The 13,049-nt window shown below is 39.4% G+C and overlaps 1 protein-coding gene across 1 annotated transcript; it reads right to left on the reverse strand.

The window, feature by feature from the left end:
- Positions 1-7,634: 7,634 nt before the first annotated feature.
- Positions 7,635-12,545, reverse strand: LOC130560300 (uncharacterized). Its single transcript, XM_057344003.1, has 14 exons — positions 12,101-12,545; positions 11,603-11,665; positions 11,149-11,243; positions 10,925-10,972; positions 10,451-10,829; positions 10,166-10,342; positions 9,912-10,049; positions 9,323-9,574; positions 8,953-9,047; positions 8,736-8,786; positions 8,249-8,627; positions 7,967-8,143; positions 7,784-7,879; positions 7,635-7,669 (listed from the first exon to the last, which is right to left on the reverse strand). The coding sequence occupies exons 1-14, from the start codon at positions 12,510-12,512 to the stop codon at positions 7,635-7,637; spliced, it is 2,397 nt and encodes a 798-aa protein (XP_057199986.1). The 5' UTR covers positions 12,513-12,545.
- Between the last annotated feature and the right edge of the window lie 504 nt (positions 12,546-13,049).

Consider the following 13,049-nt stretch of genomic DNA (forward strand, 5'->3'; position numbering starts at 1 on the left):
ATTAGATGACTAACTTCTACGACTGGTCTTAGCAGTTTATGCAACCGACCCCTGTTGTTCATATTTTCCTTCAACTGTATTCTTACTTGTAATCTCTATTTCCGTTACTACTTGTGTGCAGGGTTCGAAATGTAGGGGGGCCGGGGTGGTCCCTGACCCCTCACAAGGTCTAAAATAATGAACTTGGCGGGTCCCCTGGTTTTTCATTCAAATTAGACTAAAAACCCAAATAATTTTTTGTCAAATGATCACGCTAAAACAGAACACTATTGTCCGTTACTTGTTCGCAAATTAAAATGACATTTTAATTAAAAAAAACCATGCATGCTCAAGCTCGCCGGCATGCATACGTGTCTTTTGCATTCGCGTTGCGTGCATTTGCATTTATAATACGTCCGTCTAAGCGGCCAATGCGTCTGTTACGGCCCCATACATTAGCGGCCAATGCATCTGTTACAGCCCCATACATTAGCGGCCCACCGGGAAAACGCCCGGTACACCAGATGGCCAGATTTTATTGTCAGCATCAATTAAACACTATACTTGCATTTGCTTGGTTTCTGTGGTTTTTCCAATTATTCAATATATTATTATATATTGGGCCAGTTGTGGGTGAGTTCTAGGTAACTGTGGTGGCACTTTGGATCTTTATTGGGTTACACATGGGGATACAGGCACTGTTATGGGACAGTTAGGGCTGATTTCAGGGACATGAATGAAATTGTGGGTGAGTTTTGGTCTGCTTCAGGCATGGTTCTGGTATTCTTTAGGCAAGCAGCTTAAGGGCCATTCCAGGGAAGTGGTCCGTGGTGGTATTTGGATTTTTGGATTTGGATTCAATTTATTGTCATTGCACATGTACAAGTACAAGGCAACGAAATGTGACCTCTGCATTTAACCCATCCAGAGAGTAGTGAACACACGTACCCCCGGAGCAGTGGGCAGCTATCACTACAGCGCCCGGGGAGCAAGTAGGGGTAAGGTGCCTTGCTCAAGGGCACCTCAGTTGTTACCCGCCGGCCCTGGGAATCGAACCGGCAACCTTCTGGTCATGAGTCCGACTCTCTAACCATTAGGCCACAACTGCCCAATTCAGTATGTGGGCCATAACAACTGGCCAAATTGAACCAGTAAGGCCCATAACCAATTTGCTATCTGGGCAGTGTCCAGTGAGTTTAGCTCCAGACACACCTGCTTTGAAGTTTCTAGTAATCCTGAAAATCTTCATTAGCTGAATCAGGTGTGTTTGATTCGGGTTGTAACTAAACTGTGCAGAGCTGTGGCCCTCGAATTGAGTTTGACACCCCTGGGCTGTGTATGAGGATCATACGGTCACAAACTCGTCCATGGTTACTGACAAACAATTGATTAGTAGCGTTTCGATGGTCGTCCCTACAGCTCATTGCTAAACTGACTTTTTTTAGTCCCTAAAGACTTGTGTCTAACCACAAGTCATGTTGTCTTTATCTGCTGGAGTGCCTGTTTGCTCCACTAGAGGGCACTCCCCACTACACCATTGCTTTCTTGTTGTCTGGTTTTTCTAAATTTATTTAAAGGGATATTTCACCCAAAAATGAAAATTCTGTCATCATTTACTAACCCTCTAGTTGTTCCAAACCTGTATTTTTTTTGTTCTGCTGAACACAAAGGAAAATATTTGGAGGAATGTCATTAAACAAACAGATCTCATCCGCCATCTATATGGTGAAGCAACTTTTGAAGCATTTGGCAAATGAATAAATGTAAATGTGTGGTTAGATGACGAGATGTTCCAAGTGTTTTCCATCATTCTTGGAGAGGATTTGTCCATAAAGCTTTCTTAGAACTGGTCTGACATTTTTAGAAGTCTAATCGGCCGTTTCTAGGTTTTTGCACCCCGTGTATTTGTTTTTTTGTGAAGTCTTATCGTTTTGATCGACAATGACCTCTTTACCCGCTGGAGGGTGTTCTTCACTTCTCTGGGTGGTGGAAAGGGGTTTTTCTTTATCATGAAGAGGATATGATCATCCACCACTCTTTTCTTAAACGGACGTCCGGGCTTTTTTCATGGCTAAGCTCACCTGAGCGTGTCTCTTTTTTCACTTTTGATCTCTTGCAAAAGGGGGCAGCTACATATCAAAAGCTGTAGTTCCTACACCCTTCCTCCAATTAGAATGTGAATACACTCTAAATAAAACTTAGTGTGCACTTTGGGCCCAAAATTCATTATTTAACTGTAACTGGTAACTGGTTCGAGGCTGTTTTTTTTTAGGTTTGGTTTAGAAGGGGGAGGGGGTTTGGCTTAGGAGTGTGGTTTTGGGTAAATGAAATAAAGTAAGTGATAAAATACCATTATGTCAAAACAGCAGAAGTGTCTGGTTAGTTTCCACAAAGATGTCAAAACAAACCTGTGTGAGAGAGTTAAAGGGGCAAAATGTTAAAAATGTTCATATAACATCACTGAAAGTGTCTGCATTTCTCACAGGAGTCCGAATTCTTCAACTCATATCCACTCCTTTTCCCGCGGTGTGGCACACCTTCGACGACAACCAGGAGAATCTGGATCGCTCCTCCATCAACAACCTCAACAAGATCCTGCAGGTGTTTGTGCTCGAGTACCTGAAGAAGAAAAGTCAAAAGCCCGTCCCCGAAGACTCCTGATGTTCTTTGATTTTCTCATGTTATTTGTTGCTGACAAGCAGGTTAAATTCTAGTTCAGTCGGACAGATCACCAGTTGAAGGATTTTTATTATGTCACACATTTTACATTACTTCTGTAAAGTTTGTTTGGATTCGTTCAGAGACTGGACCTGCGTGTCTATTAAACTGTTGAAATTCAGAGTAAATATCATATCACAGCAGATTTAGTTTGAAACATTTACTATTTATACTTATGTCCCTATTTCACACAAGATCAGGAAACTATCGCTTAAAAATAAATTTCTACATCAGTGTCATATCACTCTTTGTCTTGGATGATTTGTGTTGGGTTTGTAGTTTTATTTCATTCATATAGATGAAGGTTATTGTGTGTTTGTGTGTATATTTTGTGTAGAAAGTTGTTTTTCACTTTCAGCTCTCGGCTGTAGGACAGAATTAATAGAAGTTTAATGTTTTTTTAGATTTTGAATTTAGCTTCAGCTCTAGAGGTCTTATGGGATCCGAGTGGGAATCAGTAAACGTCTGGGAGGTGTAGTGTTTATTTTTTAACACTGAGGATTCAGACACACAACGCATTCAGGGTTTTTCCTGGCTCAAAATGAGGCGGAGGTGGTGCCATCCTGATCTTGTACACACACACCCTTATCTTTAAGTGGCTTAACCAAAGTGACTTTGAGTTTGACATATTAAAAGTTCTAATAAAATTAAATAAAAATGACAATTATTAAGTTATATAAAACATTTCTTTTATTCAACCAAACAGAAATGTTTTTTTTAATCAAATAAAGCATTTCAACTAACTTTTCAGCCCACAATAGCCAACTGAATTATCCAGTCTTTCTAAATGAGCAAAGCTCATTCACATCTTGCATTCTCTTGTGGTTCACTTTAAATGATTCAATGATCTCTTATATTCGCTAGTGACTGAAAAGTACAATAGTTTAAATGAATCGGTTCAAATGAGTCATTCGCGTGCGAGTCGTTCTGAACGCAATGTGCGTTCATACTGGCGAACTCGCTGTGTACAGTATACGCTGATTCAACGATCCAACTGCACAGCTAAAGACATTACAATGATGTACGTCATGTTAATTTAATAAATTTCAAGAAATTAAACGTACTTGGATGCAAAACAAACAGCCGTGAAACACAGGCTGGCTCTTGTTCTGCAACTCTTTTTAGCGCCTCAGTGTGCTGATAACGAAACAGCGCCTCCACTGTGGCGTAATGTCGCAACTGCAGTTACAAATGACAGTCTGATAAATGCATGCAGCATTTCTTGTGAAGACTCGCAACATAATTTTGGCGACAGCCTGAGGCGGCACGACATTTGACGGAGGTGGCCGCCTCCAACTTCTCTATGCAGGAAAAACCCTGCGCATGTGACAAGCTGATGTTCATATATCATAAAGGAGAGATTATATGGCATCTACCACAGTCTGGTTAAGAATGTCAAAAAATTAAGATCCACTCATTTTTGGTTTTAACAAATCGTTTTTATTTCTTTTAAAATACAATGAGCTCCTATATGTCAGAAGATTAGAAAAGATAACAAGTAATACAAATATAACTGTTTATTGTTTTATTTATTAGTTTATTGTGAATGAGTAAGTGTTGAAATGAACATAAATGAATAAATGCTAAACAAGTATATTGTTCATTGTTAGTTTATGTTGACTAATGTAGTTAACTATTCTTACAAACATTTTTACAAACATTATACATTAATAATAATATATTTAATAGATAAATAAATTAAATAAAGATGGTATATGGCAGGGGTCACCAACTAGCAGACTCCGGTCCGGATGCGGACCGCGAGATGCATCCGTCCGGACCTCAAAGCCTTTTGACATAATAAATAAATGAACGCCTAACGTTATTTTATAATGCAATCAAATTTATACCAGGCACATCAAGGTGCGCTCAGTAGCAGTTTGGGTCCTACGGCGCCAAGGACAGTTAACATATGCGCACTGTTGCTACGTTCAGACGTCGACGTCTCAATGAGAGAAGAGAGCCAAGACAGACTCGCTGCACAGCGTGCAGACAGATGTAACTGTCAGTGACTGAAAAACAATGTCCTTTTCAAAAGTTAGAAAAGTTGAAGCTGAAAACCATGTTTTAAGAGATGAATGGGTCGAGAGATTTGCCTTTATTCTTCCTGCATCGAGATGCACGAGACTGGTTTGTCTCATTTGCTCGGAGTCTGTCGCGGTTGTCAAAAGTGGAAACCTTAAACTGCATTATGAAATTAGACAGAGACACTTTGAAGAAACTTACCCGCAGCAGTCTGAGGTAAGGACACGGAAAATATATTAGCTCAAAGCCCAGTATGAGCGATCTACACGGGTCCTCCCTCACTCACTTACCGCCCAACAACGAGCATATGAATGTTCCTAAGAATACAGTGGATCTTAAGAAAACATAACAAGCCCTTTACTGATGGGAAAATAGTAAAAGAGTGAATGGAGCCTGCGTGTGAAACACTTTTAGAAGGAAAATAAAGACATGAACTAAAAGAAAATATTAAACAAACCCCCTTTCAGCTGCAACAGCCACAAGAAGAGCTGAAATGTTATCAGAGGATGATCAGTCACAACTTGATGTTGCTATTTGTTCATCTCAGTTCAGCAGAAAACAACACTTTAGTTTTCTTTTAAAGTTGTTAATGATGAAATGAATGTATGTTCAGTGCAGGTTTAGAGATTATGGCATTTTGCACATTTTCCTTCATTATATTGTTGTCAGACATTGTTATGCCATTGTATAGACATGAAAAGACATGTTTATTTCTTTGGTCTGCCAAAAACCATCAATTCATGATTTTAGGTATTTAATTGTCCGGACCTCGACTGGCAAGGAGGGTTTGTTTACTGGACCGCAAGCAATTTTAGTTGAAGACTCCTGAACTAAAGAAACCGCTATAAGAGAGTTCATATGTTTAATTTATTTGTACCGCAATGCATTCTGGGAGTTGTGGGTGAGTTTTGAACTATGCACCCAGAGTGCTTTTTATGTTAGACGTTACCATTGTTGAGATTCATATGCTGATTTTTTATGCCTCTGTGTTTAAATGATACAAAACTTATTTTATTTGTACATTAAGGTTATCAGTTTCAGCCAGGGTTGTCAAAGAGTGAAATGTGTTAATAAAACAAATACATCTTCCTTTAGATGAGAGCATCAAATCATTGTCACATTAACAACAATTTGACATCTACGTGACATAGTTTTACATAAATATCCTCTCTGCCAGAACTAACGAGTTTTACAAACACACAGTTCTAATATTTATAGAAGGAATTAGTCTGTAAGAGCCCAGTGTCCAATAAATACATAATGGTGAATTAAACAAACAATAACCATTCATTCTCTGGAAGAGCTTTTGTGTATATATGAAAGAAACAACGGTAAACTGGTCTGTTGTGTTTCTGTTAATTTCTTTATTCTGTTCTTTCTGTTCTTGTTCATGTTTTTTTTATCATGCTTGGTAACAGCAGGTCACCTATGACTCACTCATCACTTAATAACTTCATTATCTCATTTTCTGTCGGGACCACTGTCGTCAATTATTTAATGATAGCATATATTTAGTTTGGCGGTATGAAACTGTTCTGGGCAAACTCTTTGCCCGTCCATGCAGCCTTGCATGGACATAGCAGGAGCGCAGCAATACATGTCCCCCAAAACAAAATTATACTTAAACTAGCAGTACGGCTGGCAGGGGAAGCATGCACCCTGCAACAATTTGCACAAGTTGGGTGAGCAAGTTGTTAAGTGCCAAATGGGTTAATTTAGCTGTAGTTGTCAGGGGACAAATTGCACCAGTGTTACATGAGCAAGTTGTTAACGGTTAAACTAGCAGTAACTGACAGGGGAAGCATTCGCCCTGCAACGAATAGCACCGGAGTTACATGCAGACTGCAGAAACAGCAGCACATTCAACTGACCGAACAAAACGCCGTTTCCAAAACTGTCACTGTTACAGACTGCCTGGGCAAATGAACATGAACGTAGTTTGTCTGTAAATATTCGCATGTTTGTTGCACAGACGCCATTGTGCTGCATGATTCACTAAAAGTTACACTGAGTACTATTTCATGAACCGAAAATATGTAAATGAGAACGGATTTTTTCATTTGTTGTATAAAAAAAAAGTAGTACTGTATGTAACAGTTAAGACCGTAAACTAAAATAATACTATACATTTGTAGATTGGACTAGATTAGATCTTTTTTATTATTATAAATGTAATACTCCACTGTGGTGTTATGGTAAAATCACAACTTTTCATTGTTTTTTATTGTAAAATTACTGTGAAAGTAATGCAATTATTAACCTGGAATATACTGTAATTTCACACTACGACTTTTAATAGTGTATATGTTAAAAGTTTAATGTAAGATGTTTATGTTTATGGACTATAAATCTCAAGAAGCAATGTCAGCAGTCTCCCAGTGAGCAAGCCAGTGGCGACTGTGGCAAGGAACCAAAACTCCACTATAAATGTGTAATAATAAATGTTTAAGTATATATAAATGTTTAAATGTGGAGGAAAAAACCTTGGGAGAAACCAGACTCAACCGGGAGGGCCAGTTCTCCTCTGGCACATTAACATAACACTGCTGAACTACTGAGAGCATGAATACTGCTTGAACGCTGTGAGATTTTACGCAAGTAGTTTTTGAGCGGTGTCCCCCCCTTACAAAAATGAACCATAGTTTTACTACAGTTAAAACCAGAAAACCATGCGTACTGTAGTAAAACTATGGTTACCACAAAATAACAACAACCGTGCTTACACTTTTACCAGAAAATAAAACATTGTCATTAGGGCCGTCACGATTACGACATTTGGCTGACGATTAGTTGTCCAATAAATCATTGCGATTATGTCGATTAACTGTGAAACCATGGCGATGAGAGGATTATTGTGACGTGCCGCCGGTGTGTGTACACTTTCTAGAGACATGACGCAACACTGTTTATACTTACTGAACCTCCAAACGGCTGTCATTCACCTTACCTGTGTCTCCACATCACATACCTGAAACAAACAAAACTCTTGTGTATCGCCTACATGAGAACAGTCATATATGTAAATATGTATATGTATGTACAGTCATATATCGAGTCTGACCTTTGACCTGAAACCACTCATGAAAAAGGATGTCTTTAATCTGAATCCGTTGACCTGGATCTTGCTGCAGGCAAGCGTTAATAAACCTGCAGCATTCTGTGCAGATGGAAGAGGCCGTTATTACATCAAACTGAAATTCATTTCACTGACGTGTATTTCTATCTTTCTTCTGTTTTATCTCACCTTTGCTCAAGTCATCTCTGTACCAATTTTTGTCGTTGATCCAGTACAAGATGTATTTTTCTGGAAGTTTCCCGCACACCACTCTGTACAACATCAAGCCGAGTGACCACACCGTCGCCGGCAATGCGTGATACCTGTCTGTTTTGAGCATCTCAGGGCAGCAGTATGCCCATGTGCCTGAAGAAAAGGATTTCATGTGATTTCTGCAGTTGCATCAACACTAAAAGTGAGTCGACATCTCAATATTAATGTAAAGAGCTCGTCTGAAGTAATAAAACATACCCGTCAATGTTGTGTAACTTGTTTTATTTAAGAGATCGCCACAGCCAAAGTCGATGAGTTTGACCTCAAATGTTTCGGTGTTAATCAGGAAGTTTTCCAGTTTGATGTCCCTGTGGAAAACTCCCCGTTTGAAACAATCAATAGCAGCCTGGATCGCCTGCCGCATGATGCTCTTGGCTAAGTCCTCTGTGATGGCTCCTCCATGGCATTCAATAAATTCACTTAAGTCCATGCAGGGAGAAGGATGCTCGAGGACCATGATGTATTTGTCATCACGCTCCTCCCAGTCCAAAAGCCGGATGATCTCAGAAAAATAAACACCTTCATTGGCGAGGACATGAAGAGCGATCTCTCGTGGAAGGGGGTTAGGATGACCGGGCTAGAAGGAACACAAGTTAATCAGGATTAGCTCGATCTTACACAAACTCTATAAAACTATTATTTAAATGAGTTAAATATGCTTTAAAATGATGAACAGTTTACTTACTATGCAAATACGATCAGAATACCCGCCGGGCCTGACAATTTTCACTGCCACCTGATCGACAAAACAAAACATGATTTACAGTCGAGTCATACAGAAGTCATTGATCCTGAACAGACATGTAACACATTTAAAACAACAGAGAGCATGTTAGGACTCTAAATAACAGACATAAGACACATTAAGATACATTAAGAAGACTTGTGAAGGAAAATCAAACCTTAAGGCCGTCGCTCACAAGGGTCGCTTCGTACACGGATCCAAATCCTCCTTCACCCAGCTTTTTACCCATCTTATACTGACAGGAGTTGATTTCTGTCGAAAGATAAATGTAGTTGACATGAAATGACCAGAAATGGTCGTACTGTCCTACTGGTTCAATACTTCATCCAAAACTATATGAACAAGATTTGTCTCAGTTGATCTGTTCTTGTTCTGATTTCGTATGATGTTAAAATAACAAGACTATCATTCATATGTTTTTCCTCGAATGAAAACACAGAGCTGGATAAGAACAAGATTTTCGCAGTGTAAAATATATTCTTTTAGTTTGTGTGTTGTGTATGTTGGGATTATGGAAGTAAACTCACCATAAATCACATTCCCGTCCTCATTATTCTGCAGCAGGTCCGACATAGAACAGACAGCGGTGTGAAAGCTGTCAACACTTTCTGAGTCGGACCCTGAAGAGACTGTACGCCGGGGGACGTTGACATACAAGTCAAACAGAGAAAGAGTTGGTGTGCAGAATTCTTCATCGCTGCAGTCAGACACAGAGGAGTGATGTGAAGTCAGCAGGTCTCCGGCCTCCGTCAGGAGTTCAGGAGTTTCCTGCATCTGATCTACAGATGGAAATGAATTCAAACACAAGATAATATTGATATTAATGATGACACATCAAACACTCACATTAATCATCAATCCTGTGCATTAACCTAAGATTGCAGAATATTAAAAAGTGACAGCGTGCAACATTTCACATTTAATAATAAACTATGTGTGTGGCATGGCAGGATTTTGAGCGGGTCCACCCTTATGAAAATTAACCATGCTTTTACTACAGTTAAAACCACAAAAACATGGTTTCTACACTTTGAGCACATAAAACCACGGTTCATTGTTGTAAGGTCAGAGTTGAAGCAAAGCGCCGCCGGTGTGTGTGGACCGATATATACTAACCTCCAGACACCCCCTCGAAACGGCTGTCAATCATCTCCACACCGCTGACCTGAAACCACTCATGAAGCAGGACGTCTTTTAGCTGAATCCGTTGATGTGGATCGTCCTGCAGGCAATCGTTAATAAACCTGCAGAATTCTGTGCGGAAGACGGAAGAAGCCGTTATTACTTCAATTCATTTGACTCTCATGTATTTCTATCTTTGTTAGGTTTTATGTCATTATGAACTACAGATGTTCTGATGAAGATCTCACCAGTGCTCAAATCGTCTTTTTCCCACTCTTGGTTGTTGATCTGCTCCCGGGTGATTATGCCAGGAAGAGCCCAGAACATCATTACATACAGCATCAGGCCGAGTGACCAGACTGTCGCCGGCAACGCGTGATACTCGCCCACATCCTCCAACTCCGGACACCAGTAATTCGGTGTGCCTGAAGGAAACAGATTTCATGTGATTTGTACGGTTGCATCAACACTAAAAGTGACTCTGTGAATCTCAATGTTAATGTAAAACACTCGTCTGAAGAGATAAAACATACCCAAAAACTTGGTGTAACAAGTTTCTTTGAGCAGGTCGCCATTGGCAAAGTCAATGAGTTTGACATCCAATGTTTCGGTGTTAATCAGGAAGTTTTCCAATATGAAGTCCATGTGGAAAACTCCCCGTTTCAAACATTCAGTAACAGCCTTGACCGCCTGCCGCATGATGATCCGAGCTAAATTCTCAGAGATTTGTCCTCGTCTGCTTTCAATAAATTTAAACAAGTCCATGCAGGGAGAAGGATGCTCGAGGACCATGATGTATTCGCAATAACGCTCCTCCCAGTCCAAAAGCCGGATGATCTCAGGAACGTGTTCTCCTTCATTGACGAGCGTATGGAGACCAATCTCTCGTTGACGGACGAAGGGATGACCGGGCTAAAAGAAACACAAGTTAATCAGGATTAGCTCGATATTACACAAACTCAATAAAAACAATGATGATGATTTAAAACGATGAACAGTTTACTTACAATGGAAATCAAATCAGGAGACATGTTCCGGACAAACTTCACTGCCACCTGATCAACAAAACAAAACAAAACAAAACATGATTTACAGTCGAGTCATACAGAAGTCATTGATCCTGAACAGACATGTAACACATTTAAAACAACAGAGAGCATGTTAGGACTCTAAATAACAGACATAAGACACATTAAGATACATTAAGAAGACTTGTGAAGGAAAATCAAACCTTAAGGCCGTCTCTCACACGGGTCGCTTCATACACGGATATATTTCCTCCTTTATTCAGCTCTTTACCCATCTTATACTGACAGGAGTTGATTTCTGTCAAAAGATCAATGCAGTTGACATGAAATAACAAGAACAATCTGTCCTGGTTGACATGCAAAACCACATCCAAAACTATTTGAACAATATTTGTCTCACAAGACTGTTGTGTAAAATATTCTTGTGTTTTCGATCAATTTTAAAGTTTAATATTAAAATAAAAAGTTAATATAAGTCATATTTCATCAAAGTGCTGATTCAAGACTCCTTCATGTCCGTCCGGGACACATTTAGTCTCAGCACACATTTTGTATCAGAATAGGAAGAAGAATGTCCAGAAGAAGACAATAAAACAGTGGCACACATGTTGTATCAAATGTGTGTTGTGTGTGTTGAGATTCTAGAAGTAAACTCACCATAAATCACATCCACGTCCTCATTCAGGAGGTCAGGAGTTTCCAGATTGTTCTGAATCTGATCTATAGAGGGAAATGATTTTAAATACAAGACTGTTGAAAGCTAATTATATGGATCATATACCAAACATTATCATTAATCATCAATCCTGTGCACTAAACTTAGCTTGCAGAATTTTAGAAAGTGACAAATCAGGATTTCTTCATTTCTCAGCACACATCTTCCGTTCATTTAAGAAGTTAAACCTGACAGACATCATGTAACATAACTAATAATCCTACAGAACTGAAGCTTAACTGCAGCAGAAAACCACAACATCCAGACTATTGTCAACACTACAGTAACAAACATTTGGACAAATAACATGAATTTACTAATCGACAATTTGTTGACTTATTTTGTCAAATGTGGTAAAAACTGTAAGTAATGAGTAACTGACCGTAAACTTTTAACCGCTAGAGAACATATTCTCATAACAACGTGTTGATATTCTTTACCTTCAGGACTTCTGTCAGACTCTTCTTCTCTCTCACTCCACAACCTCTTCCAAAACCTCCTCTTCTTCTTCTTCTTCTTCCCCTCATCTCTGTTTTCATCTGGTCGAGGTGAACGGTCGCGTGCATCAGCGGTTGATGACGCAGGTGTATTTTGCTGTGATGTGTGCTCTTCTCGTTCACCCTGAGCTGATCTGCGACCTTTCCTCCAAAACTTTCTCCAAAATCTCCTCTTCCTCCTTCCAGCATCTCTGTTGTCACCCACATCTCCGTCAGTGGCGCCCGCTGGTGGAGGTGAATGATCGCTCGAATCAGCGCTCGATTGAACAGGTGGATGTTCAGGTAGCGTGTACACATCCCTACGATCGCCATCAGCACTTTCAGCTTGAACGCATTTACAAACTTTCTGACCCATTTTCGCTCTCAGATAACAGCAGTAGTCAACCGTAAGCGCGTGAGTAGCAGAATGAGGAGAAACGCGCAGTTTGATGCTTTAACGGAGTCAGATCGTTGTGACGTCATGTTTGGAACTCTGAATGTTTACGCTTATCTGATGGATAAAACGTCCTGTCCAATCCGGTTGAGTTTCAGCGTCAGTGGGCACAAAACGCTCAATTGTTTTCTTTTAAAATAATATTTTTTTCATTTATCTGTATTGATTACAAGTAAGGCTGATATGTGCATATTTTGGTCATGTTTGTCACTGCGGCTTTGGTGTAAATGTCAGTAAAGCACGTAGCTCGAAAATGAATAAAAAATGTCCCAATTTTAAACAAGCAATATAAATTGTGAATAAGGGTAGTTTTGAATTTAACATATACATTCTATTATCATGTTATGGTATTATTGTAAATCGTTTATTATTATTATTATTATTTTAATTATAATGTATGTAAGGCTGCTTGGCGAAAAAGTGAGAAGCGCTATATAAATAAAATTGATCATCATGTCT

The sequence above is a fragment of the Triplophysa rosa genome, linkage group LG10, assembly GCF_024868665.1.
Source record: "Triplophysa rosa linkage group LG10, Trosa_1v2, whole genome shotgun sequence".
Taxonomy (NCBI): Eukaryota; Metazoa; Chordata; class Actinopteri; order Cypriniformes; family Nemacheilidae; genus Triplophysa; species Triplophysa rosa.

Coding starts and splice junctions, on each gene's coding strand:
- LOC130560300 (XM_057344003.1), bottom strand. CDS start 12,512: ATGGGTCAGAAAGTTTGTAAATGCGTTCAAGCTGAAAGTGCTGATGGC. Junction 9,048..9,322: donor GGACGGGAATGTGATTTATG/GTGAGTTTACTT, acceptor ATCTTTCGACAG/AAATCAACTCCTGTCAGTAT. Junction 8,787..8,952: donor TTGTGAGCGACGGCCTTAAG/GTTTGATTTTCC, acceptor TTTGTCGATCAG/GTGGCAGTGAAAATTGTCAG.